The sequence below is a fragment of the Pseudorasbora parva genome, chromosome 23, assembly GCF_024679245.1.
Source record: "Pseudorasbora parva isolate DD20220531a chromosome 23, ASM2467924v1, whole genome shotgun sequence".
NCBI lineage: Eukaryota > Metazoa > Chordata > Actinopteri > Cypriniformes > Gobionidae > Pseudorasbora > Pseudorasbora parva.
In genome coordinates this window covers 174,233-200,018 of record NC_090194.1, presented here as the reverse complement: position 1 = coordinate 200,018, position 25,786 = coordinate 174,233, and the positions used below count along the sequence as shown (strand labels likewise).

At 42.1% G+C, this 25,786-nt stretch overlaps 1 protein-coding gene across 1 annotated transcript in view; it reads left to right on the top strand.

The window, feature by feature from the left end:
• Positions 1-808: 808 nt before the first annotated feature.
• pora (P450 (cytochrome) oxidoreductase a) overlaps positions 809-25,786 on the top strand; it is a 29,217-nt gene continuing 4,239 nt past the window's right edge. The window contains 17 exon segments of the mRNA XM_067432986.1: positions 809-1,030; positions 4,179-4,350; positions 4,953-4,955; positions 8,143-8,190; positions 8,311-8,350; positions 8,353-8,394; positions 8,397-8,437; positions 9,570-9,719; positions 11,449-11,573; positions 11,648-11,737; positions 12,521-12,619; positions 12,745-12,861; positions 13,565-13,683; positions 13,788-13,969; positions 21,146-21,295; positions 21,376-21,643; positions 23,666-23,811. Coding sequence (XP_067289087.1) covers positions 4,207-4,350; positions 4,953-4,955; positions 8,143-8,190; positions 8,311-8,350; positions 8,353-8,394; positions 8,397-8,437; positions 9,570-9,719; positions 11,449-11,573; positions 11,648-11,737; positions 12,521-12,619; positions 12,745-12,861; positions 13,565-13,683; positions 13,788-13,969; positions 21,146-21,295; positions 21,376-21,643; positions 23,666-23,811 — 1,764 coding nt within the window. The 5' untranslated portion in view covers positions 809-1,030; positions 4,179-4,206.

Here is a 25,786-nt window from a genome sequence, read left to right as displayed (position 1 = left end):
TTACTTATCCACAATTCAGGATACAGTATTAACACAATTGTTATATCATGTAATCATGCACAAACTGAACTTGACCATCTCTGAGGAAAGCTAGGTGAGATTTTGATACAGCAAGAGAAAGACATTGATGACATGCTTTCATTTATTTGGCAAAAAAAAAGGAGAATGTGTATTGCTATCTCTACAGGAACTTATGTGCCTTTTTTAGACACAAATATTGAACTGAAGAATTAACTTGCATTTATCACACGGCCAACTTCAGTGTAGCTTTAAGCCTTGTTTATACTTGACGCGTCCGCACGAGCGCGGCAAAAATTGCGTCAACGAGGAGTGCGCGAGACCCAATTTCGCTTGGCGGTGTGCACGTCAAATTTTGTAACTTTGCGTGCGGCTCCGCAACCGAAGAAGCTCGAGGCGAATCTGGCCGAGCATGACGTCTCATCACGCCTGCACCCAGTCTGCGCTTCGAGTATAATAAACACCTCCCCAAACAGATGAGGCGAGGTGCGTGCGCTCTCTAGGGGGCCCTCTGCAGGCCACGGGGCCCTTTGCAACTGCAAAGGTCGCTTAGTGGCTGGGCCGGCTCTGTGCTGGGGTATTCTCTTCATCTTTTTCTTTGTGTTTTATGGTGGTTAGAGTTATATTATATAACATCAGCTCTGAGATATCATGTGTTCAAACACAGGTCAGGAGTAAATGATGACAGAATCTCTATTTTGGGTGAACTGTCCCTTTAACAGCACATTTCCTCAACATGCTCTGCATTACTGAACTGGACCCCAGAATAATACGACTCGGTTCTGAGGAGCTGCTGTAATGGACAATCCCTCAGAATAAAACTAATTATACAAATAAACAAAAAACATGTTAACGCGTACTAAACATTACAACACAACAAAAAGGGTTAGGGTGGCATAATGCTTCGCGAGGGATTTTTGAACATGCGACTGGCAACCCGGCGTTACGACGTGACGTAAGCGCGTGCGTGTGCGTGAGAGTGACGTGCGCGCCGCGCTCCAGCTAACCGGAGGTATGTCTTTTAGTGTGTGTGTGTGTGTGTGTGTGTGTGTTGTATAACTGTTGAATTATAATGTTACTATTGCTAATTAGTGTATTATTGTCAATACGTTTTGGAGGTCATAAACAAAAAAGTGAACGTTTCGTGTATATTCGCGTAGGTCTGCCCTTACTATGGCGGTTATAGTGAGAGTGCAGATAGTGTGTAAGTTTGATACTGAATGAGTACTTTATTAACTATATTAATACACATAAAAGTATTCAAACAACGCTATGTTCAATGTCCAAAACGCATTAGTACTTCTGCTTTCAAGAGCCAAGTTAAAACAAGCTATATTACACTATATTATACTATAGAGCAATATTATACTATAGAGCAATATTATACTATAGAGCAATATTATACTATAGATATTATACTATAGAGCAATATTATACTATAGAGCAATATTATACTATAGAGCAATATTATACTATAGATATTATACTATAGAGCAATATTATACTATAGAGCAATATTATACTATAGAGCAATATTATACTATAGATATTATACTATAGAGCAATATTATACTATAGAGCAATATTATACTATAGAGCAATATTATACTATAGAGCAATATTATACTATAGATATTATACTATAGAGCAATATTATACTATAGAGCAATATTATACTATAGAGCAATATTATACTATAGAGCAGGTATAAATGAGTAGAGGTTATTGGTTATCTTTGGATATTGTTATTTTATATGTATTTGAGTTAAATATGATGAGTGAGGAAGATTCCTGAGTAAATATCAGGGAATAGTGATTGAAATGATGTTATGAAGGAGAGGCGTTCTGATGAAGATGATACTACATGTATGCAGACTGTAATCTGAAGATTTGACCATTTTATTTTTATTTATTTTTTAAATTATTTTTTACAACTGTTTTAATTATCCTTGTTTTTAATTCTTACACATGATATTCTTATTTCTCATGCATATGTTATCACTGTTTTAATTAATTTCTAAGTAAAACACTTTGAATTGCCATTGGGTATGAAATGTGCTATAGAAATAAACAGATGGCAGCCTTTTTGCTTTGTTGTAATGTTTTATTTTATTGTGGGATTGTTTTAATTCCCTTCTCTCTGTAAAGCTCTTTGGATGGCCAGTATATGGAATGTGCTATTAATAACCTTTCCTAGATTAGAGCGAGATAAGAGTTTATTTGTTTAGGGAAACAGGGAATATTAGATTTATTAGACGTGTTTTAAAGGAAGATGTGTTGTAACGCTCATCTTTATGTAATTACATGGAGTCCTCAAAAGAGGGCACAAATGGGTTAGCTTTTGACATTTTGCTTGTTAAAGATATTCATGCACACAAACTATGCACATTTTAAACAATTATTTTATAAATTATTTTGCTAAACTGTAATATATACACTCCTGGTTGAAAAATAAATGGGCCACGATTTTAACCCTTTCCGTCTCAGATCACTGGTCAGTAAATGGTCAGGAGCGGCACAGATGCTGTAGAAGAAGAAGCTCGTTAGAGTTTAACAGACCAAATATTAACTATAGGGTTCAAATCTGGACTCTGACCGCAGAAACATGAGCCCGATGGACCTGGGACACTTCTCGGTTATCTTTGTAATTTGAGCATTATCTTGTTAAAAATAACATCTGATAATTTCTCTGTACCTTTTTTGTCTAATTAGAATTAGACCCCATTGACATGCATTATACAAGCAACGGTTGAGTTAAAATCTTCATTAGTGTTCTCCTGAAGAAACACACACACCTACATGTGGATGCCCTGGGGGTCAGCAGATCAACATCAGGCTCATTTTTGGCTCAACTATCGCTTTAATCAAGATTTCTGAACACCGCTCCGGAGCATCCTCATGAACTCGGGTTTCATCACCACACACACAACGCCCCATATTCCGCCTAACACTTCCACCTGTCTTTGTTTTTCTGAGACCACATTGGCATTTTAGGAGTGCATTTTCATAAATTGAGCTAATTTCCTGACCAATACTTTGTTAATAAGTCACTTTAAAGCTTAGTGTGTAGACCATGTTTTTTGCTCAAGAGTTATAGCTAGATGGATGAAGAGATAAAGAGGTAGATAGAGAGGTAGATGTGCATTGAAACTGCCAGTTTTATGTATAAACACTATATAGCCAGAAGTATTGAGCCGCCCCTCCAGATCTCTGAGTTCAGGTGTTCAGTCCTTCATGGCCACAGGTGTATAACTCCAGCTCTCGGCCTGCAGACGCTTCTACACACATTAGTGAAAGAATGGGTCGCTCTCAGGAGCTCAGTGAACTCAAGCGTGGGGCCGTGATAGGCTGACACCTGTGCAATAAGTCCATTCCTGACATTTTCCTCACTACTAAATATTCCACGCTCAACTGTTAGTGGGATTAGAACAAAGTGGAAGCCATTGGGAACAACAGCAACTCAGCCACGAAGTGTTAAATCCCAGGGGGGTTATGGGGTGGGGTTGTTTTTCAGGGCTCGGCCCCTTAGTTCCAGTGAAAGGAACTCTTAATGCTTCACCAAGACATTTTGGACAGTTTCATTGCTCCCGACTTTGTGGGCTCAGTTTGTGGACGGCCCCATCCTGTCCCAGCATGACTGCGCTCCAGTGCACAAAGCGTCGCTCCATAAAGACATGGATGAGGAGTTTGGTGTGGAGGAACTGGACTGGCCTGCACAGAGTCCTGAGCTCAACCCGATAGAACAGCTTTGGGATGAATTAGAGCGGAGACTGAGAGCCAGGCCTTCTCGTCCAACATCAGTGCCTGACCTCACAAATGAGCTTCTAGAAGAATGGGCAAAAATCCCCATAAACACACTCCTAAACCTTGAGGAAAGCCTTCCCAGAAGAGCTGGAGCTGTTAGAGAGGGTGGGCCGACTCCAGATTAAACCCCACGGGTTAACAATGGGGAGCTCATGTGTGTAGAGGCGGCACGACACTTTTGGAATATAGTGTGTGTGTGTGTGTGTGTGTGTGTGTGTGTGTGTGTGTGTGTGTGTGTGTGTGTGTGTGTGTGTGTGTAAAGTGACATGCCTCGATGATGTTTAATAGAGTCAGTAAGCAGTGTTCACTTCAGTGGATTGTGAACTAACCCTAAGTGCTGTGATCTGTTTCTGCAGATATATCAGCGTCCAGTGCTCTGTGGTCATGGAGGCCGGATCGCATCAGACTCAGCCTCTCCTCAGCTCTCTGGATGTTCTTCTCTTCTCTCTCATCGCAGGATTGCTCATCTACTGCTTCCTCTTCAGAAGACATGCGGAGCCCGTTCCGGAGATGAGGACGCTCACGGCCGTGTAAGTGTGTGTGTGTGTGTGTGTATGTGTGTGTGTGTGTGTCTTTTCAACACACTCTCCTTCTTTTGGCTATAAGGGACGAAATTACTCCCACACACATTCTTCTGCATGACCAGAGCCATGAAACTCAAGCACAATATCTGCGTTCTTCAGCCCCACAAAAGAATAAATGCAAACGAGAAAGGAACCAATCAATCAATCAATCAATCAATCAATCAATCAATCAATCAATCAATCAATCAATCAATCAGTCAGTCATCTTTATTTCTATCGCTCTTCTCCAGCGGCGATTGTGTCAGAGCAGCTTCAGTGTTAAACAGGACAATACTGCAGCAGAATTAGATTTGGCTGTACAGTCGTTCTGGGAGTAAACAGTGATGTTATCAGCTTATTTTAATTTATCAGAGAGAGACAATGCTGGCAGATCACTATTATAGTTTATAGAATTAAATAAGACCTCATTAATGTTATTTGTATATTTAGTTGAATAACTTAGATCGTAATTTTAGTGTAATTTTAACCAAACAAGCTTTTGCTTTACAGTCCACGGCTGGAACTGTGTAGTGCGACTCTAATGTATGCTAATGTTTAGTTGGACAGCCAGTTCATAGTTTTCTCCCCGTAACCCTCTGGCCTCGTCTGAGCAAAGCCTCGTCTGCCCCATGGCTCGCTCCTGAAGCGCTCTGGGGTTCCTTCCAGCATTGCAGAGTGTTGACATCATGGGACTGAGATTGTGTGTGTGTGTGTGTGTGTGTGTGCGCGTTAGACTCTGTCTCCTCTGTGCTCATACACTCAGAGGTCATGTGTTATTTTGAAGGCCCACAGCTTCTTCTCTATAGATGCGTTTCCTTTTGGTAAATGTTTCCTGTTTGGGTTCAGGATGTCGAGCAGAAGCGTCAGTGCCTGGTTTGGGATATCAAACTCTGAGCTGAAATGAACACAGATGGTTATACGAGGTGGAAATGAGCTCTGTTTGTTCAGATGGAGCCACAGGATGGGTTTGTTCCTGAATGCTTCCATAATCCTGCTGGGCAGCTGTAGTGTATGTTAAACTTGTGACCTGATTCTGGAAGGAGCCTGAGGAATGATGGTGAATATTCAGCTTTGATCACAGGAAGAAACTGCATTTTAAAATATATTATTAGAATATAAACCACACCGCTCTTCTTACTCAGTATTTTTGTCTTGTTTCTAGTCAAAATATCTAAAAATTCTTAAAACAAGAAGTATTTACTAGACAAGCAAAAGTAATTGTCTTGTTTTGGGAAAAATAACTCAAAATGAAGAGAGTTTTTTTGCTTAAAAATAAGATAAATAATCTGCCAACCGGGTGAGAAAAATAATCTTAATTCAAACAGAAAACCCATTTTTTTTAAGCAAAAACTCTCTTCATTTGAGTTATTTTTCCCCAAAACAAGACAATCATTTTTATTTGTCAAGGTAAAACTCTTTTTGAGATGTTTTGACCAGAAACAAGACAAAGATACTAAGTAAGAGGAGCATTTTTTGCAGTGCAGTTGTAACATAATAATAATAATATTTCCCAGTATGTCTGTTTTGCTGCACTTTTGATCAAAGACGTCCAGCCTCGGCGAGTATCAGAGACTTTTTTCGAATGCTCTGACCAACGCTTTGATCTTTCCTCCATAAATCTCTTATCAGCATTCATCCACTGCCACTGCTAAACAGGAAGAGCAGAAAGAGTAGATAGATGATGTGTAGCTGAAGAGCCTCGTGTCCGGACGGATGTTGACCAGTTCTCTCCGCTTCCTGCTTCCCATTACGGCTGCCGAGTCTTTAACTCCTCCAGTGTTTCTGCAGTGAAGTGCATGCTATACTGGCTCATGTTTTAGTGCTCGTTTGGGTTTATGAGGCTGGGAAGGGGAGGGAAGGAGCTCTTGTGTTTGCATTGGCAGGAGTGTGTGTGTGTGTGTGTCTAAGATGGGGTGGGGGTTCAGGAGCAGCATTGTGCAGCAGATCCATGGGAAAGGTTATATATTCCTGTTGCTGTGGCCAGATGGCGGGAGAGAGAGAGTTTTCCTGATGGATTCAGCTCTCCTCCTCCGGCTGTCTGAGCTCGATCCTCTGAAGGAAAGGCCATGGGATGCATGTTCTCTCTGCCTCAGGACAGACTGGCCGCCGCTGAGAGGTTAGTCCGGGAACATCCCAGCTTTCTTTCTTCATCTTTTCTTCTGTTGGGATGGATATTTCGGGTGCTATTAATGATTCGGTGGAATTGCTTCCTCCGCTATGGTTGGTGGTCTCCACCTAAATGATTGGTTTAGGTTTCCTACAGTGCAGCACCGTGTTGTTCTGGCCTCTGGTCTGCTGGGGTCAAGGATTCTGAGTGAGAATGAGTCTTTAATGTGGGATTATAGAGGAGAAGGACAGCGTTACTGCAAAAAATGCTTTTCTTACTCAGTATTTTTGTCTTGTTTGTAGTCCAGATATCAAAAAAATCTAACATTAAGAAACAATTACTAGTCAAGTACAAATTATTGTCTTGTTTTAGGAAAAATAACTCAAAATGAAGAGAGTTTTTGCTTAAAATAAGATAAATAATCTGCCAATGGGGTGAGAAAAATAATCTTGTTTTCTGTTTGAATTAAGATTATTAGATAGATTAATAATCTATTATCAGGCAGATTATTGATCTTATTTTAAGCAAAAACTCTCTTCATTTTGAGTTATTTTTCTCAAAGCAAGACAATAATTTTAGCTTGTCTAGTAAATACTTCTTGTTAGCTAGGAGAGGAGAGGTCTTGCCATTATAAAACCTAACCCAAGCTGACATCGATGTACAAGACCGGTCAAACGTTGATGTTTTTGTAGTACAGTTGAAGCAGTATTATAGTTTAAAATAACTTCCTATTCTAATAACATGTAAAGTGATTTATTCCTGTGATCATCATTACTCCAGTCTTCAGTGTGCTACGATCCGTCACTAATCGATTATGAGGATTAACACACAGTTATGATTATTATTATCAGTGTTGGAAACGTTTGCGCTGCTTGTAGTTTTGAGGAAACCATGAAACCTTTTTTTTAGGATTCTTTGATGAGTGGAAAGTTCAAAAGAACAGCATTTATTTGAAATAGAAATCTTTTGTGACATTAATTCATTAATTTAATCTGAATTATCAATGTAATGCAATTTTAATAAAATATATAAATGTATAAAACAGTAAAATGTATAACAAAACGTCTAAACAAAATTTATACATAAGCACAATATGCTTTGTTTTAAACGTTTTGTTTTATTATTTTCATTGAAAGTAATTTTTTACGGTTAAATGTTATTGTTTTAGGAATGGTAGAAGGCGTAGGATCGGTCCGAGTTTTCCCTGTCGGTCCTCATGCATGCGCGTGAGTTTGTGGTTTTCATTAGCGGAAGCGTGACTGAAAGCATGTGGAGCGCGGAGAGATGTGGACTTCAGGAAGCTCTCCTGTGTGGGAAAAGGCCAAGAAATGAAAGGCTCAGTCTCCTATTCATTACCAAAACAATTGGCCTGGCACAGCCTTTTCACATGTGTGTTCTCTCTCTCTCTCTCTCTCTCTCTCTCTCTCTCTCTCTCTCTCTCTCTCTCTCTCTCTCTCTCTCTCTCTCTCTCTCTCTCTCTCTCTCTCTCTCTCTCTCTCTCTCTCTCTCTCTCTCTCTCTCTCTCTCTCTCTCTCTCTCTCTCTCTCTCTCTCTCTCTCTCTCTCTCTCTCTCTCTCTCTCTCTCTCTCTCTCTCTCTCTCTCTCTCTCTCTCTCTCTCTCTCTCTCTCTCTTCCTATTTCTTTTCATAGAACGCACAAACACGTGAGACCAGCTTTATTGAGAAAATGAAGAAAACGGTGAGATCTCCAGAAACATTTTCCACCATACAAACCCCGCTTCCAGAGTTTAAATAATTGGTGGAAAATTCCCTTTCTTGACCAGTGTAAGTTTGACATGTCTGTACCTTCCCATTCTAGAACCGGAACATTGTGGTGTTTTACGGATCCCAAACAGGGACGCTGAGGAGTTTGCTAACCGACTGGCTAAAGATGCCCATCGCTACGCATGAGAGGGATGGCTGCGGACCCAGAGGAGTACGACCTGGTACTGATCCGTTAATGCTGCACTCAGTCCATCCAGATCAGAACCCTCTTATACACTGGACTTTGGTCATTATTAAGGATTACGGTTCGGTTTACGGTTCGGTTCGGTACGGTTTATGGTTCGGTTTACGGTTCGGTTCGGTTCGGTTCGGTTCGGTTCTGATGACTTGTCACATCAAATTTTTGCTCTTCTAGTCTTGAAGGAGAAGGAGACTATTTTTTATTGCAATACTCTTTAAAAAAAAAAAAAAGTACTTTAAAGAATTGGGAAAAAAACCTTTACTTTAAAAACCCGCTTGTACACATTCGTAAAGCTAATATAAAATAAATATATATAAAGATTTACAGTGGCAGCTCAGAGCTGTACAGCAGCTTTTACGTGTAAAATTAATGGATAAATGTAAAAATAAAACACTACATAGACTTTCCTATAGAATATACATTGATTCTCTATTTTATTAGTTTTTCAGTCAAGAGCAGTGAGTGATTTTCTCTTTGTCTTGTATTAACATTAAAGGGTTAGTTCACTCAAAAATGAAAACTGTCATCGAGAAATGAATACAGGTTTGGAACAATATTAGAGTGAGTAAATGATGACACACCTTTAGAGGTGAACTGTCCCTTTAAGGACAGCGTGTTCACGATAGGCTACTGTCACTTTAAGACCTGCTCATCTCACACACACACACACACACACACACACACACACACACACGACTTTACTTTCACTTTAGACAGGACTGACTGTGTTTATATATGTGTGTGAAAGTATTAGCGCAGTAAAACACTCAGTCCAGTAATCGTGTGTGTGTGTGTGTGTGTGTGTGTGTGACTGGCTTTAGTGCGCTCAGCTCATGTAAAACAGTGCATAAGCAGCCAATGAAACGTTTAACGTTTAACGCAGCAGATAATGAGCTTTGGTGATTGTGAATAACTATAGTGCTGTGAGTGTAACTCTACCACTAACGTGTCGCGTTTGGTCAGTATAGAGGCAAATGATAGAATTTGTAGAAAAATAATTAATTAAATGCAAAACCGACAAGCGTGTATTGAACCGTGAATGCCGTACCGAATGGTTCAATATTATATTGAGAGTTGTGGCATCCCTAATCTTGATGATCTCGCGTCCGCAGTCGGAGCTGTGCAGGCTGAAGGAGATCCCCAACTCCATGGCTGTGTTCTGCATGGCGACCTATGGAGAGGGAGACCCCACGGATAACGCTCAGGAGTTCTATGATTGGATGCAAGGCACCGATGACGATCTGGAGGGCGTCAACTTTGCTGTGAGTAATACAGGCTGAGCGTGTTTAGGCCACGCCCACACCGGGGGGGGGTGTATATTGGGTGTAGCTGCCTCCTTGTCATTTCGGACTTATTACAAAACACAGAACAATGTCTAAACGCTGATGTGTGACAAGGTGTGCAGCAAACAAGCTAAAACAACACATAACTGCGTTTTTATAAGCTGTCAGCCCAAAAAACAAGCGTTTAAGGAGACGAAAGTGGACACAGGCAATAAGACGTGAAGCATTAGCAGGAAGGATGAGTAAATCCTGACCCTCAGTGTGTCTACGTGTGCAGTAAACGCTTTGTCAAATATCCACATGTCAGTTTTATATATCATATTTCCTGTCTCTGATGACTTTCCCCTCCAGTGGGCGTCGTTCTCAGTGCGCGCTCTGTCTCTAATGCATGTCTGCACTTTTATGTCTTTAAATGCTGTTTTTTGGGTCAGCAGCTTATAAACACTTCTGGGGCTTTGGTTCTGGGTTTTTAAGTTGTTTTCTGAACACCTTGATATCAGCCTTCCTGATTTCCAACCTGACCTTCACATCATTAAGACATTGCTCGTTTTTTTGTTGTAAGTCAGAAATAACAAGGAGGCCGCTTCCCGCAATAGAAAGCCGATGGAGAGCGTGGGTTTGTTTCCCCGCGGTGGGCGTGGCTTCAGATTATGACGCGTGTCGCTCTGGCACTATAGGCCGACATCAGAATAGTGATGAGATTTCTTTCTCAGGTTAATAAGCCGAGCTAAAAACAGCCTTCCGTCTATGGTTAACCCTCTGCCCTTTGGTTATTTTCCCCCGTTTCCTGAGTTCTTAATGAGCCCGTGCCCGAGGCTGGGCCGTAATTAATGGGCCATGGAATCCTCATCCATTCTCCACATGGAAACGTCTGGCCTAGCCAAACAAAGCTAGAGCTCCATCCCAGCGGATCCTCTCTCTTAGCGGGACTATTTGAGATGGAACCGGATCATTGGGTCCACTGTGTGATTGAGTTGGACCGGTGTTCTGGATGAAAGCCTTGTGGCTTCAGATTCTTTAATGTGGTCAGCGTGATAAAACATGTGTTTGGAAACATCACTGCAGATGGGTAGAGGAGCTTATACGGAGCACACGATCTCTGAGTTTTAATCATAAATACACCCTCGCCGGCCACTTTATTAGGTACACCATATTAGTACTGGGTCGGACCGCCTTTTGCCTTCAGAATTGCCTTAATTATTCCCGGCACAGATCCAGCAGTCCTCAGAGATTAGGGTCACACATTTGCTGTGGATTTGTCTGCTGTACATCCATGATGCGAATCTCCCGTTCCAAAACAAATATGGCCGTAGTGTCGTGATGTCACCAATAGGCTTCGAGCCGTTCTGAAGCGTAGAGACGAGCCGTCGCCATCTTGGCATCGCGAGTCACGCCCAGATAACAGAAAATGGGCAAAGAGGCGGGACGTGGGCGGAGCTTAGATGACATGATGACTAACAGAGGATAAATGGCTAATCCACCTGTCATTAAAAGTAACCATGCCCTTAATTATGCAGAACGTTAAGGCTTTATAGAATGTAAACGAATGAGTTATAAAAAAATTCACCCCCGTCACAGTCACCACTAAAGGGCAAAATTAGCCGTAAGGACCAAAACCACAATTTGTACCAGGATGTTAACATGTTTTTTTCTGCTATAAAGTCGGGAATTTTAACATGAGACTCAATGAGATTCTGCTCTTTTTTAGGTGTTTGGGTTAGGAAATAAAACCTATGAGCACTATAACGCCACGGGCAAGTATACGGATAAGAGGCTTGCGGAGCTGGGCGGGAGAAGAGTCTTCGACCTGGGCCTCGGAGACGACGACTGCAAGTGAGTGACCAACTCATGTCCATTCAGTCCAGTCTCTTTCACTGCCTGTCCTGATGATATAATCTCATGTGAAGCTTGGAGGAGGATTTCATCTCATGGAAGGAGCAGTTCTGGCCGGCCGTGTGTGAATTCTTTGGTGTGGAGCCCACGGGAGAAGACAGCAGGTATCCTTTTCTTTCTCTTTAAAGCGTTAGTTGGGCCAGTAATGTAAATTGTGTGATTAATTCCTCCTGTGGTTGGCCCGCCGTCAGTCCTCCGCTCATCTTCACACACAGATGAAGATATTAGTGTTGAAATCCGATGGCTCAGAAAGGCCTTCATTGACACCAATGTCATTTCCTCTCTCAAAACTCTTAATTTACCAAATTTACATAATAACTTATTTTTTAGTTATTTTCCCCCAAAAACAAGACTTTACTTTAGCTTGACTAGTAAATAGTTCTTGTTTTAAGAATGTTTTTAGATGTTTAGACTAGAAACAAGACAAAAATACTAAGTAAGAAAAGCATTTTTTGCAGTGTGGTTTGTTCTTTTGAGAAGTGAACCGTACATAAATAGGTTAAGCAAAACCAGCGTGTTGATGTGTTCTGAGACCCTTTTACACACACATTACCTGCGGACACTGAGATGCCATGCCCTGTGTGCTGCAGAGCTAATATTTTCCTTTTCCGCTCTAATTGGCAGGCAATGTTTGGTAGAATTAGAAAGAGCAGGTCCAGCTGTATCAGAGGATCAGTTCAAACATGTTGATTAGATGGGTTTTGAGGCCAAACAACTCATTCAGCGTCTCATCTCCATATTAGAGGGACCAAATCCATTTATCATTACAAAATCCTCCCCTGTCCTGCTTTGAATAGGCTTTTGCATCTTATTGAACATCATAGGTGTTTTGAATGCTTTAAAAGCAGGCTGGGATGAGATAGCCAATCCTTTTAATGTTCTTTCAGCATTCGCCAGTTTGAACTGGTGGTTCATAAGGACATCAATATGAATCAGGTGTACAGCGGAGAGATGGGGCGGCTCAACAGCTTTCAGACGCAGAAACCGTGAGTTTGTAAGAGATCAGCTCTCTGGTCATCTGTTAAATGATTGTGTAGTTCTCTTCTCTAATTGATATACTGAAATTTGAAAGCTTTTTATCTGATTGCATTATTCATGTTGATTTGTGTAGACCGTTTGATTCAAAGAATCCCTTTCTTGCACCTGTGACTGTTAATCGCAAGCTGAACAAAGCAGGAGACCGTCACCTGATGCACATCCAGTTAGATCTCACGGACTCTAAAATCAGGTAAACTCTGACCTGCCAGGTCACATGTTCAAGTTCAAGTTCAAGTTCAAGAGTTTTATTTGTCACATACACAGTTATACAGAATACAACCGGCAGTGAAATGTAAACAGGTCCGCTCCATGGACAGCAAATAACAATTCACAAAAAAAAGCACAATAAATTATAAAATAGGAATAGGATAAGGTGCTATATATATACATATGTAGAATTATGAATAAATCAAGTAAAAGAAATAAGAGATGTGGAATAAAATACGTGAGATAAAGTAAACTGGAGACTATAAAAATAAATCTGTGGATAACAGAAGTGCAGGAGTGTAATGTGCAGACAGCATTATAATGAGTCGTTACATGAACACAAGAATAAAGTGCAGTGCAATATCAGTGTGTGAGTTTGTTAGTACTGAGTGAGGTGAAGTCACGTGTTGTTAAGTGACAGCGTTCAGGAGTCTGATGGCCTGTGGGACGAAACTCCTCCTGAGTCTCTCAGTTTTGGCCATCAGGCTACGGAAGCGATGTCCCCACAGAGCTTTTTAAAATGGAAGTAAAATTGTTTGAAATCACTGCTACAAATAGCAATAGTGTGCTGTTATTGGCATAATATTTAAAAGACAGTTTGCATGCAGACTATACATCACTTTTGCGTATATAAAGTGTTATTCCTAATGTCCATATATTAATGAGTTGATTCCAAACCCTGGCAGATATGATGCTGGAGATCATGTTGCTGTTTATCCCACGAATGATCCATCAGTGGTCCGCAGATTAGGAGAAAGACTCGGAGTAGATCTCGACACTGTAATCTCTCTCAAAAATCTGGACGGTACATCCTAATATCGGACATATCACATAATTAAATAATCAGCATATGAGATTTATTTTATTCTGTTACATGCAATTGTTGCTAATAATGTTTTAATTTTGCAGAAGAGTCCAATAAGAAGCACCCGTTCCCGTGTCCAACCACATACCGCACGGCACTGACCCATTACCTGGACATCAATAACATGCCCCGAACAAACGTGCTGTATGAGCTGGCACAGTACGCCTCCGAGCCCCAGGACCAGGACAACATGCGCAAGATGGCGTCTGCCTCCTCGGAAGGAAAGGTTAGGGTCATATCATCATCACGCTTTAAATAGTTAACCCTGGGTCATTCCTAACCCTTGGTCATTCCTAACCCATGGTCATTCCTAACCCTGGGTCATTCCTAACCCTGGGTCATTCCTAACCCTGGGTCATTCCCAACCCTGGGTCATTCCCAACCCTGGGTCATTCCTAACCCTGGGTCATTCCTAACCCTTGGTCATTCCTAACCCATGGTCATTCCTAACCCTGGGTCATTCCTAACCCTGGGTCATTCCTAACCCTGGGTCATTCCTAACCCATGGTCATTCCTAACCCTGGGTCATTCCTAACCCTGGGTCATTCCTAACCCTGGGTCATTCCTAACCCTTGGTCATTCCTAACCCATGGTCATTCCTAACCCTGGGTCATTCCTAACCCCGGGTCATTCCTAACCCCGGGTCATTCCTAACCCCGGGTCATTCCTAACCCATGGTCATTCCTAACCCATGGTCATTCCTAACCCCGGGTCATTCCTAACCCTGGGTCATTCCTAACCCTGGGTCATTCGTAACCCTGGGTCATTCCTAACCCCAGGTCATTCCTAACCCCGGGTCATTCCTAACCCATGGTCATTCCTAACCCTGGGTCATTCGTAACCCTGGGTCATTCCTAACCCTGGGTCATTCCTTACCCTGGGTCATTCCTAACCCCAGGTCATTCCTAACCCTGGGTCATTCCTAACCCCAGGTCATTCCTAACCCTGGGTCATTCCTTACCCTGGGTCATTCCTAACCCCAGGTCATTCCTAACCCCAGGTCATTCCTAACCCTGGGTCATTCCTAACCCCAGGTCATTCCTAACCCCAGGTCATTCCTTACCCTGGGTCATTCCTAACCCCAGGTCATTCCTAACCCCAGGTCATTCCTAACCCTGGGTCATTCCTAACCCCAGGTCATTCCTAACCCCGGGTCATTCCTAACCCATGGTCATTCCTAACCCCGGGTCATTCCTAACCCCGGGTCATTCCTAACCCCAGGTCATTCCTAACCCCGGGTCATTCCTAACACCGGGTCATTCCTAACCCCGGGTCATTCCTAACCCTGGGTCATTCCTAACCCTGGGTCATTCCTTATCCTGGGTCATTCCTAACCCCAGGTAATTCCTAACCGTGGGTCATTCCTAACCCCGGTTCCTTTTAAACCCCAGAGGCCTGTTGCATGAAGCTAGCTGAACAAACTAAATAAACAGAGTAGGTTTAGAGTTGATAAATCCAACCTGGTTTAGATCAAGTTCAACCATTTCTCAAAGCTCGGTATAAACTTTCTCTTCTAAACATTGAGAGATTGTTTTGAAAATTACTATGAAATGAAATGTGTTTACAAGGCAGGAATAAACACTGCTGCTGCGGCGAGATTGGCTGTATATGAAAGAATATCTGACTATATCAATGCATGATGCGAATCAAAGAAATATGCCTAATAATTATAGGCAGGGGCGTAGCCAGCTTTTCAGAAGTGAGGGGGACAGAAATGTCATAATACCAATTTTTTTTTTTTTTTTTTTGGACCGATATAATTTATCACATCTCTTGCTTTTAATTTGGTAAGATATCAAATACACTGCTGAACAATAACCTCTAATATCTATAATATTTTTCTCCAATATTTTATGCCATTTTTATGATTGGTTTATAGCTACTACAAACAACTGTGCATTAAGTCTCCATAGGTGTTAGGTCTTAGATTTTAGATGCAAATATATATATATATATATATATATATATATATATATATATATATATATATATATATATTCTGATGTAAATCAGCTGTTCTCATATGTGAATATATAGTAGCCTAAAGTGTAATTTATTCCAGTGATCAAAGCTGAATTTATCATCATTACTCCAGTCTTCAGTGTCACATGATCCTTCACTAATCATTCTCAGATGAGGGTTTGTGATCAACACACATTTAGGATTATTATCAGTTGTGCTGCTCATGGTCAGAGGTGGACAAAGTACACAACTCTATTACTTGAGTAAAAGCAAAAGTACTACTGGTCAAATATTACTCCGTTACAAGTGAAAGTTGTAAAAATAGATTTTTACTCAAGTAAAAGTACAGAAGTATTTGTTTTCAAAAGTACTTTAGTATTAAAGTAAATTTCCTTTTTTATGCCAATGAATTATTTTATTATTGTTGTATAAATACACAGTGTCATCATGGTTTAAGCCAGTCAGTGACGCTCCATCTGACGTACTAGCATACGACTAACTAAAAACTAATTTAAATACTTGTATATAAGTTACAAAACTCTTTATAAAGCTGCTGTCACTTTAAGGCCAAATGCACGGATCCAATACACTGAAACACATCTGATAATCTCCCAACTTTACCATTCTCTTTCTCCCAGATTTTTATATTGTTATTATTTTATAAGAAATGCACCAAGTGTATGCCAACAAATCTTGATAGTTTTTTTTTTACTAAAACAATCTTTCAAAAAATGGCTATAGGTGCACACACTGTGCCTAAGAACAGTCTTCTTCCATTTTGCTATGAACTGATCAGTGTTCAAAAAAAGTTGGGAAAATGTTTATGACTCTATAAGAGTGATTCCTGATAGACTGTCTGAAACAACAACACCAAAAAAACTTTTAAAGATGGAAAAAATCATCCTCCGACTTTCAGAGCTGCTGCAGAAACGACTTTCGACCTAGATAGAAATGGAGTAAAAAGTACGATATTTGTATTTCAAATGTAGTGAAGTAAAAGTAAAAGTATCCAGAAAAAAATAATACTTCAGTAAAGTACAGATACTCAAAAAGTGTACTTAAGTACAGTACTCGAGTAAATGAGCTTAGCTACTGTCCACCTCTGCTCATGGTGATGCTTAATTTTTGTGGAAACCATCTAAACATTTGTGGTAAAATTAAAAAAGAGAGAAATTAATACTTTTATTGATCAGACATGCATTAAACTGATCACAAGTGATATTTTTAATATTATAAAAGATAATAATTTATTTAATAAATGCAAATAAATGCTGTCCAGTGAACTTTCTATTCATCAAAGAATCCTGAAAATAAAATGTATCATGGTTTCCACAACATTTTAAGCAGCACAACTGTTTTCAACACAGATAATAATCATAAATGTTTCTTGATTATTAAAACCATCATATGAGAATGATTAGTGAAGGATCATGTGACACTGAAGAGTGACTATTCAGCTTTGATCACAGGAATAAATTACTATATATTCACATAGGAAAAAGAGTTTGTAATAATATTTCACAATATTACTGTTTTAACTATTTTTGATTAATTAAATGCAGCCTTGGTGAGCAGAAGATACTAAACATTAAAAAAGCTGCATTATTCATAGGCTACTTTATTGTCAATAATAGGCTACATTGAGATGGCTTGAAAAGCACATAAAGCATATACTGTCGCACTCGTCTGATTGTCGTCGTCACGTTTCATCACTCATAACGATTGTTTTCCCTCAGCTGCAGCTCCAGCGTGACTGGGTAAGCTATTCTGCGAATCCGCTTTTGGACTTTCTGTGAGAGCGCACTCCTCATATTTAGATGCGAATAAAATGACAGGTCATGCATAGATTATTTTTTGTCTTTGAATTTAAATCTTGATGTATTCACATTGGTTTCTATGTAAATACATTTGACCGTGACGCGTGAAACACACTATCAACAGAGATTAGAGACAGCTGTCTTTAGCGTCCCTGTTAACTTGCCCGCCCCCGTGCAGGGTAACGCCAGTTCGAATCCCGTTCGGAGGGGGTCGACTAGGATCGGTCAGACCCAGTAAAACTGCGGGGGACTAAAATACATTTTATTAAAAGTGAGGGGGACACGTCCCCCCCGTCCCCCGCGTAATCTACGCCCATGATTATAGGTTCACAAAGAGCTCAAATGAATACACGTTGTTTAAAAGAATTATGAATGCATGTATTATATTTACATTACTATTTGGCTACTTGTCAATTAAAATAATATTTATAGGAACTTAAAGTGATTATAATTCATATAATATAAATATAATAAACAATTAGCACCAAAAGATGCACTATTTAATTTCAAGTTTTTTCATTATAAACTGCTTTAATTTGGAATGAGACATACAGGGGGTGTGGCTTTATTGTATCTTTACTTGCTGCTGATTGGTCCAGTTTGGTTTCGCGATCTCAAACCCATAATAAAACCGGCTCCAGAGCAGGTTAGCTGTGTAGTGTCAGTTACCATGGTGATAAACACTGATAAAAAACCAATCCACCTTCTTGAGCCCGAAAAAACAGAGTTTGCTCAAACTAATCTCAAACTTACATGGGTAACAACTGAAACCAGCTTTGTGCAACAGGCCACAGGTCATTCCTAACCTCGGGTCATTCCTGACCTCGGGTCATTCCTAACTTTAGGGTCATTCCTAACCTTAGGGTCATCCCTAACCTCGGGTCAATCCTAACCTTAGGGTCATCCCTAACCTCGGGTCAATCCTAACCTTAGGGTCATCCCTAACCTCGGGTCAATCCTAACCTTAGGGTCATCCCTAGCCTCGGGTCAATCCTAACCTCGGGTGATCCCTAACCTCGGGTCAATCCTAACCTTAGGGTCATTCCTAACCTTCGGGTCATTCCTAACCTCGGGTCATTCCTAACCTCGGGTCATTCCTAACTTTAGGGTCATTCCTAACCTTAGGGTCATCCCTAACCTCGGGTCAATCCTAACCTTAGGGTCATCCCTAACCTCGGGTCAATCCTAACCTCGGGTCATCCCTAACCTCGGGTCAATCCTAACCTTAGGGTCATCCTAAGGTTAGGATGTCATAAATCTGTCTCTTCCGTGATACCCTGAAAATTTTGAATAATCCGATCTAATATGATTTCCGACCTGTAAGGTTGCCAGAATAATAATCTTACACGGTGTGTTAATAGGCCAGAGGAGAACTGGCACCCCGACTGAGTCTGGTTTCTCCCAAGGTTTATTTTTCTCCATCATGCCCCGATGGAGTTTTGGTTCCTTGCCACTGTCGCCTTTGGCTTGGCTTGCTCAGTTGGGGACACTAAAAATATGATTAAAGTTATTCAACTTATTATACAAATAAAATATATGAATTAGGTCTTATTTAATTCTATAAACTATAATACTGATCTGCCAACATTGTCGCTATATGATAAATTAAAATAAGCTGATAACATCACTGTTTACTCCAGAACGACTGTACAGCCAAATCTAATTTTGTCGCAATATTATCCTGTTTGACACTGTGAAGCTGCTTTGACACAATCGTGATTGTAAAAGCGCTATATAAATAAAGTTGATTGATTGATTGATTGTCATCCCTAACCTCGGGTCAATCCTAACCTTAGGGTCATCCCTAACCTCGGGTCAATCCTAACCTTAGGGTCATCCCTAACCTCGGGTCAATCCTAACCTTAGGGTCATCCTTAACCTCGGGTCAATCCTAACCTTAGGGTCATCCCTAACCTCGGGTCAATCCTAACCTTAGGGTCATCCCTAACCTCGGGTCAATCCTAACCTCGGGTCAATCCTAACCTTAGGGTCATCCCTAACCTCGGGTCAATCCTAACCTTAGGGTCATCCCTAACCTCGGGTCAATCCTAACCTTAGGGTCATCCCTAACCTCGGGTCAATCCTAACCTTAGGGTCATCCCAAACCTCGGGTCAATCCTAACCATAGGGTCATCCCTAACCTCGGGTCAATCCTAACCTTAGGGTCATTCCTAACCTTTGGGTCATTCCTAACCTTAGGGTCATCCCAAACCTCGGGTCAATCCTAACCTTAGGGTCATCCCAAACCTCGGGTCAATCCTAACCTTAGGGTCATTCCTAACCTTCGGGTCATTCCTAACCTTAGGGTCATCCCTAACCTCGGGTCAATCCTAACCTTAGGGTCATCCCAAACCTCGGGTCAATCCTAACCTTAGGGTCATTCCTAACCTTCGGGTCATTCCTAACCTTAGGGTCATCCCTAACCTCGGGTCAATCCTAACCTTAGGGTCATCCCAAACCTCGGGTCAATCCTAACCATAGGGTCATCCCTAACCTCGGGTCAATCCTAACCTTAGGGTCATCCCTAACCTCGGGTCAATCCTAACCTTAGGGTCATCCTTAACCTCGGGTCAATCCTAACCTTAGGGTCATCCCTAACCTCGGGTCAATCCTAACCTTAGGGTCATCCCTAACCTCGGGTCAATCCTAACCTCGGGTCAATCCTAACCTTAGGGTCATCCCTAATCTCGGGTCAATCCTAACCTTAGGGTCATCCCTAACCTCGGGTCAATCCTAACCTTAAGGTCATTCCTAACCTTAGGGTCATCCCAAACCTCGGGTCAATCCTAACCTTAGGGTCATCCCAAACCTCGGGTCAATCCTAACCTTAGGGTCATTCCTAACCTCGGGTCAATCCTAACCTTCGGGTCATTCCTAACCTTAGGGTCATCCCAAACCTTGGGTCAATCCTAACCTTAGGGTCATTCCTAACCTTCGGGTCATTCCTAACCTTAGGGTCATCCCTAACCTCGGGTCAATCCTAACCTTAGGGTCATCCCAAACCTCGGGTCAATCCTAACCATAGGGTCATCCCTAACCTCGGGTCAATCCTAACCTTAGGGTCATCCCTAACCTCGGGTCATTCCTAACCTTAGGGTCATCCCTAACCTCGGGTCATTCCTAACCTTGGGTCAATCCTAACCTTAGGGTCAATCCTAACCTTAGGGTCATCCCTAACCTCGGGTCCTAACCATGGGTAAAAAGAATCCTGGGTTATCTTGTTTCCCATTTTACACTCCTCATAATTTAGCCGGGGTTAACAATTAATATTCATAAGCTGCTGTTTCACACTGCATATCCCTAACCCCTGGGTTATCACTCTTATTTACATATTTGTGTTGTCAGTATAATTTTTTTAATGAATGCAGCACATGACCTGTTATAAAAGCTCTATAGTTGCGCATCTTCATATTATACTGTACCTTTTCCCCTCAAACGCTGAAACTGTTCATAGAATGTGCCATGTTTCTGTGACTGACTGATCACAGGAACTTGAGGATGTCTGTTGCTAACACCACATCATTTCACTGTAAAGGTTCCCTGGGTAAAAGTGGGGTTTAAAGCCATGATAACCAGGGTTTAACCCTCGTGAGTATTTTTTACCATCTGATTGTTCCTTCTAGGCTCTGTACCAGAGTTGGGTTGTGGATTCGGAGAGGAACATACTGGCTATCCTTGAGGATCTGCCTTCCCTGAACCCTCCTATAGATCACCTGTGTGAGCTGCTGCCTCGGCTCCAGGCTCGATATTACTCCATCGCCTCCTCCAGCAAGGTCAAATACACTGATTTTCATATTACACCTTAAATCGGAAACTTTGAGGTTGACACTAACTTTGTTGGTTCTCCTTTCAGGTCCATCCAAACTCTCTCCACATCTGTGCTGTTGTGATCGAGTACACCACCAAGACAGGAAGAGTCTTTAAAGGTGTGGCGACCAACTGGCTCAAGAACAAAGATGTGAGCGATAATGGCCACAAGCCCACCGTTCCCATGTATGTTAGGAGATCCCAGTTTCGGCTGCCGTTCAAAGCCAGTAATCCTGTAATCATGATTGGGCCTGGAACTGGCATCGCCCCCTTCATGGGGTTCATCCAGGAGAGAGCATGGCAGAAGGGTCAAGGTGTGTACTCCAGACATGCTTTTACCGCCTTGCACAGAATGCATGATTTGATTTGTTAAACATGAGGAGGATTGTCATCTTGCATGGCCGCTAGCTCTAACCTGGATAAATGTGCACTATTATTAGGTGCATATCTAAGGGTTAGTGGAAGTATAGCGAGCATTTGAAACTGTAAAGGGTCTTTTATTGATGTAAACTCACAATAACATTGTGCTTTTGTAAAATGAAGAAAAGAAAACAGGACATGCTTTCTGTCGTCTCGGTGTCCCTGAACCGAACCGAGGCTTGCCTCACAGACAGGAGAGATATATCTAGGCCTTAGAAAGCTTGAAATGTCTACTTTTAAGCAAATAAAATTTAAATGTAAAACACCCATTCTCTGATCGGTGTAAGCGGTGGGCCGTGGAGAGTTGGCTTCATCAGCTTCAACTCTGCAGCGACACTGACCCAGGAAGGGTTCGTTTAATAATGAGCTATTCCAGTGTTGCTTTATGCGCTCGATCCAGTGTATATATTTAAGCATCCTAAATAAAAGAAGCCCAATATAAATGTGCAATTAGTCCCCTGGAAAGATCTTATCTAATCAATACATTTACTTTTATTTAGTGGGCATTGTTTAATGAGTAATTAGTATATTCAGCTCTTCTACATTAAATGAGTTAAAGCCCCACTTGGCTACTTTTGCTCTCGGGGTCCCCCTACAGTTTGGAAAAAATAATGTCCTCAACTACTGTCGTAAGAGCTGTCCTCCTACAACAGGGGATGCCATCGCGCGTGCATTTGTTGACATGACAACCCTGATAGCCCTGAACTAGTGATGCGCGGTTCGTCTCATAACCCGCGGACCCCGTATGTCTATTTAATGGTCGCGGGTGCGCGGCGTGTTGTAAAAATATATACAGTGGTGCGGTGCGGGCCAAATAACTTCATAAAAGCGTCCCGCGGGTCGGTGCAGCACTAACAGTTCCCCTGAAAACTGCAAGAGGAGTTCTTCTGGCGTCGCGTGTGAAATGTCTTCATGCCAGGTAACGTTACAGTCAGTGGCATATGTTTCAGCATGTCATATGAATATAATTTCATGGGTTTTATTTTTTTCAAACGCCAAATAATCACGATGCTCACGTTTACAAGCCAGCGTCATTATAGTAGTCTATTGGTTACCGTTTTACAGAATCTATATGATACTTCAGTTCAATGTTTGAGTGGTAGCTCACTGTAACAAGCAGGACAGCATCGGTCGGGCACGCCTCCTTCAGCTCACGCCGCCGACGAGGAAACGCTGGTCACATTTTGATCCTTGTCCTGCCTTTAATCCCATCATTTTTTCGTTTCCTCTTATTGCTTTCCTCCAACAAAACCTTTTCTTTCTTATTTGTCTCTGCTGCTTCGGACATGACTATATTATCCGACGAACAAAGTTGGGCTCGCACGTCCGAATGTAAGGAAGTGTGTGTGTTGGTGGAAGTGACGTATATGCCGTAAAGCAGTCGAATTTTGTAGTTCTTTTCTTTTTCTCGGGTTACTACCCGAAACCCGAAGTTTAAAAGTACGATTAAAAACGATACAGACCCCATCAGGCTATGGCAGACGTGTCATTCAACCTATTGTAAGTCGATTTATCATCACAAGAGTCTTAAAAAATATATTATGAAGGTTGAAAAGTTATCTAGTGCTGCTTTAAGTTAGCATAATTAGTTGATAAGTTTATGAAATAAAGAATAAATTAAAGTGCTAACCATATATTTCTATATGTAGGAGCATTGCTTGATCCTGTCACCACCACACAAAGCACAGTTTTAATGTGACACTTCGTTATAAAGATGAAGATTGACATTTGTTATTGAAAAAATAAGCACTTTAATGTTGTAAAAATTAATCAATTTAGGCTCTGTTAGATATTTTTTAAATACTGTTTGTTTGTATAATTCCATCTCTAGGTAATGAAGATACTGCCATAAGGGCATGATTGATTAATGCTCAGAAAGCTAAGGGTTCTCTCTCAACTTCTGCTCTCCGTTGCAGGGAAGGATGTTGGAGAGACCATACTTTACTTCGGCTGTCGCCATAGGAATGAGGATTTCCTGTATCAGCAGGAACTGGAGGATTTTGAGAGGGCGGGTGTGCTGACACAGCTCAACGTTGCCTTTTCCAGAGACCAGGAGCACAAGGTAAGTGACGTATGGGTGTGTTGTGATAAAACCCTGCACTGAACAATTCGTTATTGCCATGTTATGGCTGCCACAAAAGCCACATATCGCTGAAATTTAAATTCTATAATATTTTGTCAAGAAAAAAAAAATGTATATGCACATGCATGCAGTGATTATCAGGGCCAAGCCTGTACTAAAGACTGTCCTAAAGGAACCCTTTCCTGCCCAGAGCCGAGGAGATGTGTTTGCTTTCTGCAGAACGCTTCAGATGAGAATCAACAAAACACATTGTAACCCGAGAGAAAGGAAGAAAGATTAGCACAACGCTTGCCTTTATCATCATGGGGTGGACCTGAGACTCAGGACTCGAACCCACAGGCTCTGGATCAGGGTTAGGGTTAAAGTTGTCCCACTCGGGACTCAAACCCACAGGCTCTGGGTCAGGGTTAGGGTTGAAGTTGTCCCACTCGGGACCCAAACCCACAGGCTCTGGGTCAGGGTTAGGGTTAAAGTTGTCCCACTCGGGACTCAAACCCACAGGCTCTGGGTCAGGGTTAGGGTTGAAGTTGTCTCACTGGGGACTCGAACCCACAGGCTCTGGGTCAGGGTTAGGGTTAAAGTTGTCTCACTGGGGACTCAAACCCACAGGCTCTGGGTTAGGGTTAAAGTTGTCTCACTAGAGACTCAAACCCACAGTCTCTGGGTCAGGGTTAGGGTTAAAGTTGTCCCCCTCGGGACTCAGACCACCAGGCTCTGGGTCAGGGTTAGGGTTAAAGTTGTCCCACTTGGGACTTGAGCCCACAGGCTCTGGGTCAGGGTTAGGGTTAAAGTTGTCCCACTCTGGACTCGAACCTACAGGCTCTGGGTCAGGGTTAGGGTTAAAGTTGTCCCACTCATGACTCGAACCCACAGGCTCAGGCTCAGGGTTAAAGTTGTCCCACTCGGGACTCCAACCCACAGGCTCTGGGTTAGGGTTAGGGTTAAAGTTGTCTCACTAGGGACTCAAACCCACAGTCTCTGGGTCAGGGTTAGGGTTAAAGTTGTCCCACTCAGGACTCGAATCCACAGGCTCTGGGTCAGGGTTAGGTTAAAGTTGTTCCACTCGGGACTCGAACCAACAGGCTCTGGGTCAGGGTTAGGGTTAAAGTTGTCCCACTCGGGACTTAAACCACAGGCTCTGGGTCAGGGTTAGGGTTAAAGTTGTCCCACTCGGGACTCAGACCACCAGGCTCTGGGTCAGGGTTAGGTTAAAGTTGTTCCACTCGGGACTCGAACCAACAGGCTCTGGGTCAGGGTTAGGGTTAAAGTTGTCCGACTCGGGACTCAAACCCACAGGCTCTGGGTCAGGGTTAGGGTTAAAGTTGTCCCACTCTGGACTCGAACCTACAGGCTCAGGGTCAGGGTTAGGGTTAAAGTTGTCCCACTCGGGACTCAAACCCACAGGCTCTGGGTCAGGGTTAGGGTTAAAGTTGTCCCACTCATGACTCGAACCCACAGGCTCAGGGTTAGGGTTAAAGTTGTCCCACTCGGGACTCCAACCCACAGGCTCTGGGTTAGGGTTAGGGTTAAAGTTGTCTCACTAGGGACTCAAATCCATAGTCTCTGGGTCAGGGTTAGGGTTAAAGTTGTCCCACTCAGGACTCGAATCCACAGGCTCTGGGTCAGGGTTAGGGTTAAAGTTGTCCCACTCGGGACTTAAACCACAGGCTCTGGGTCAGGGTTAGGGTTAAAGTTGTCCCACTCGGGACTTGATCCCACAAGCTCTGGGTCAGGGTTAGGGTTAAAGTTGTCCCACTCTGGACTCGAACCTACAGGCTCAGGGTTAGGGTTAAAGTTGTCCCACTCTGGACTCATACCTACAGGCTCAGGCTCAGGGCTAGGGTTAAAGTTGTCCCACTGGGGACTCGAACCCACAGGCTCTGGGTCAGGGTTTAGGTTAAAGTTGTCCCACTCAGGACTTGATCCCACAAGCTCTGGGTCAGGGTTAGGGTTA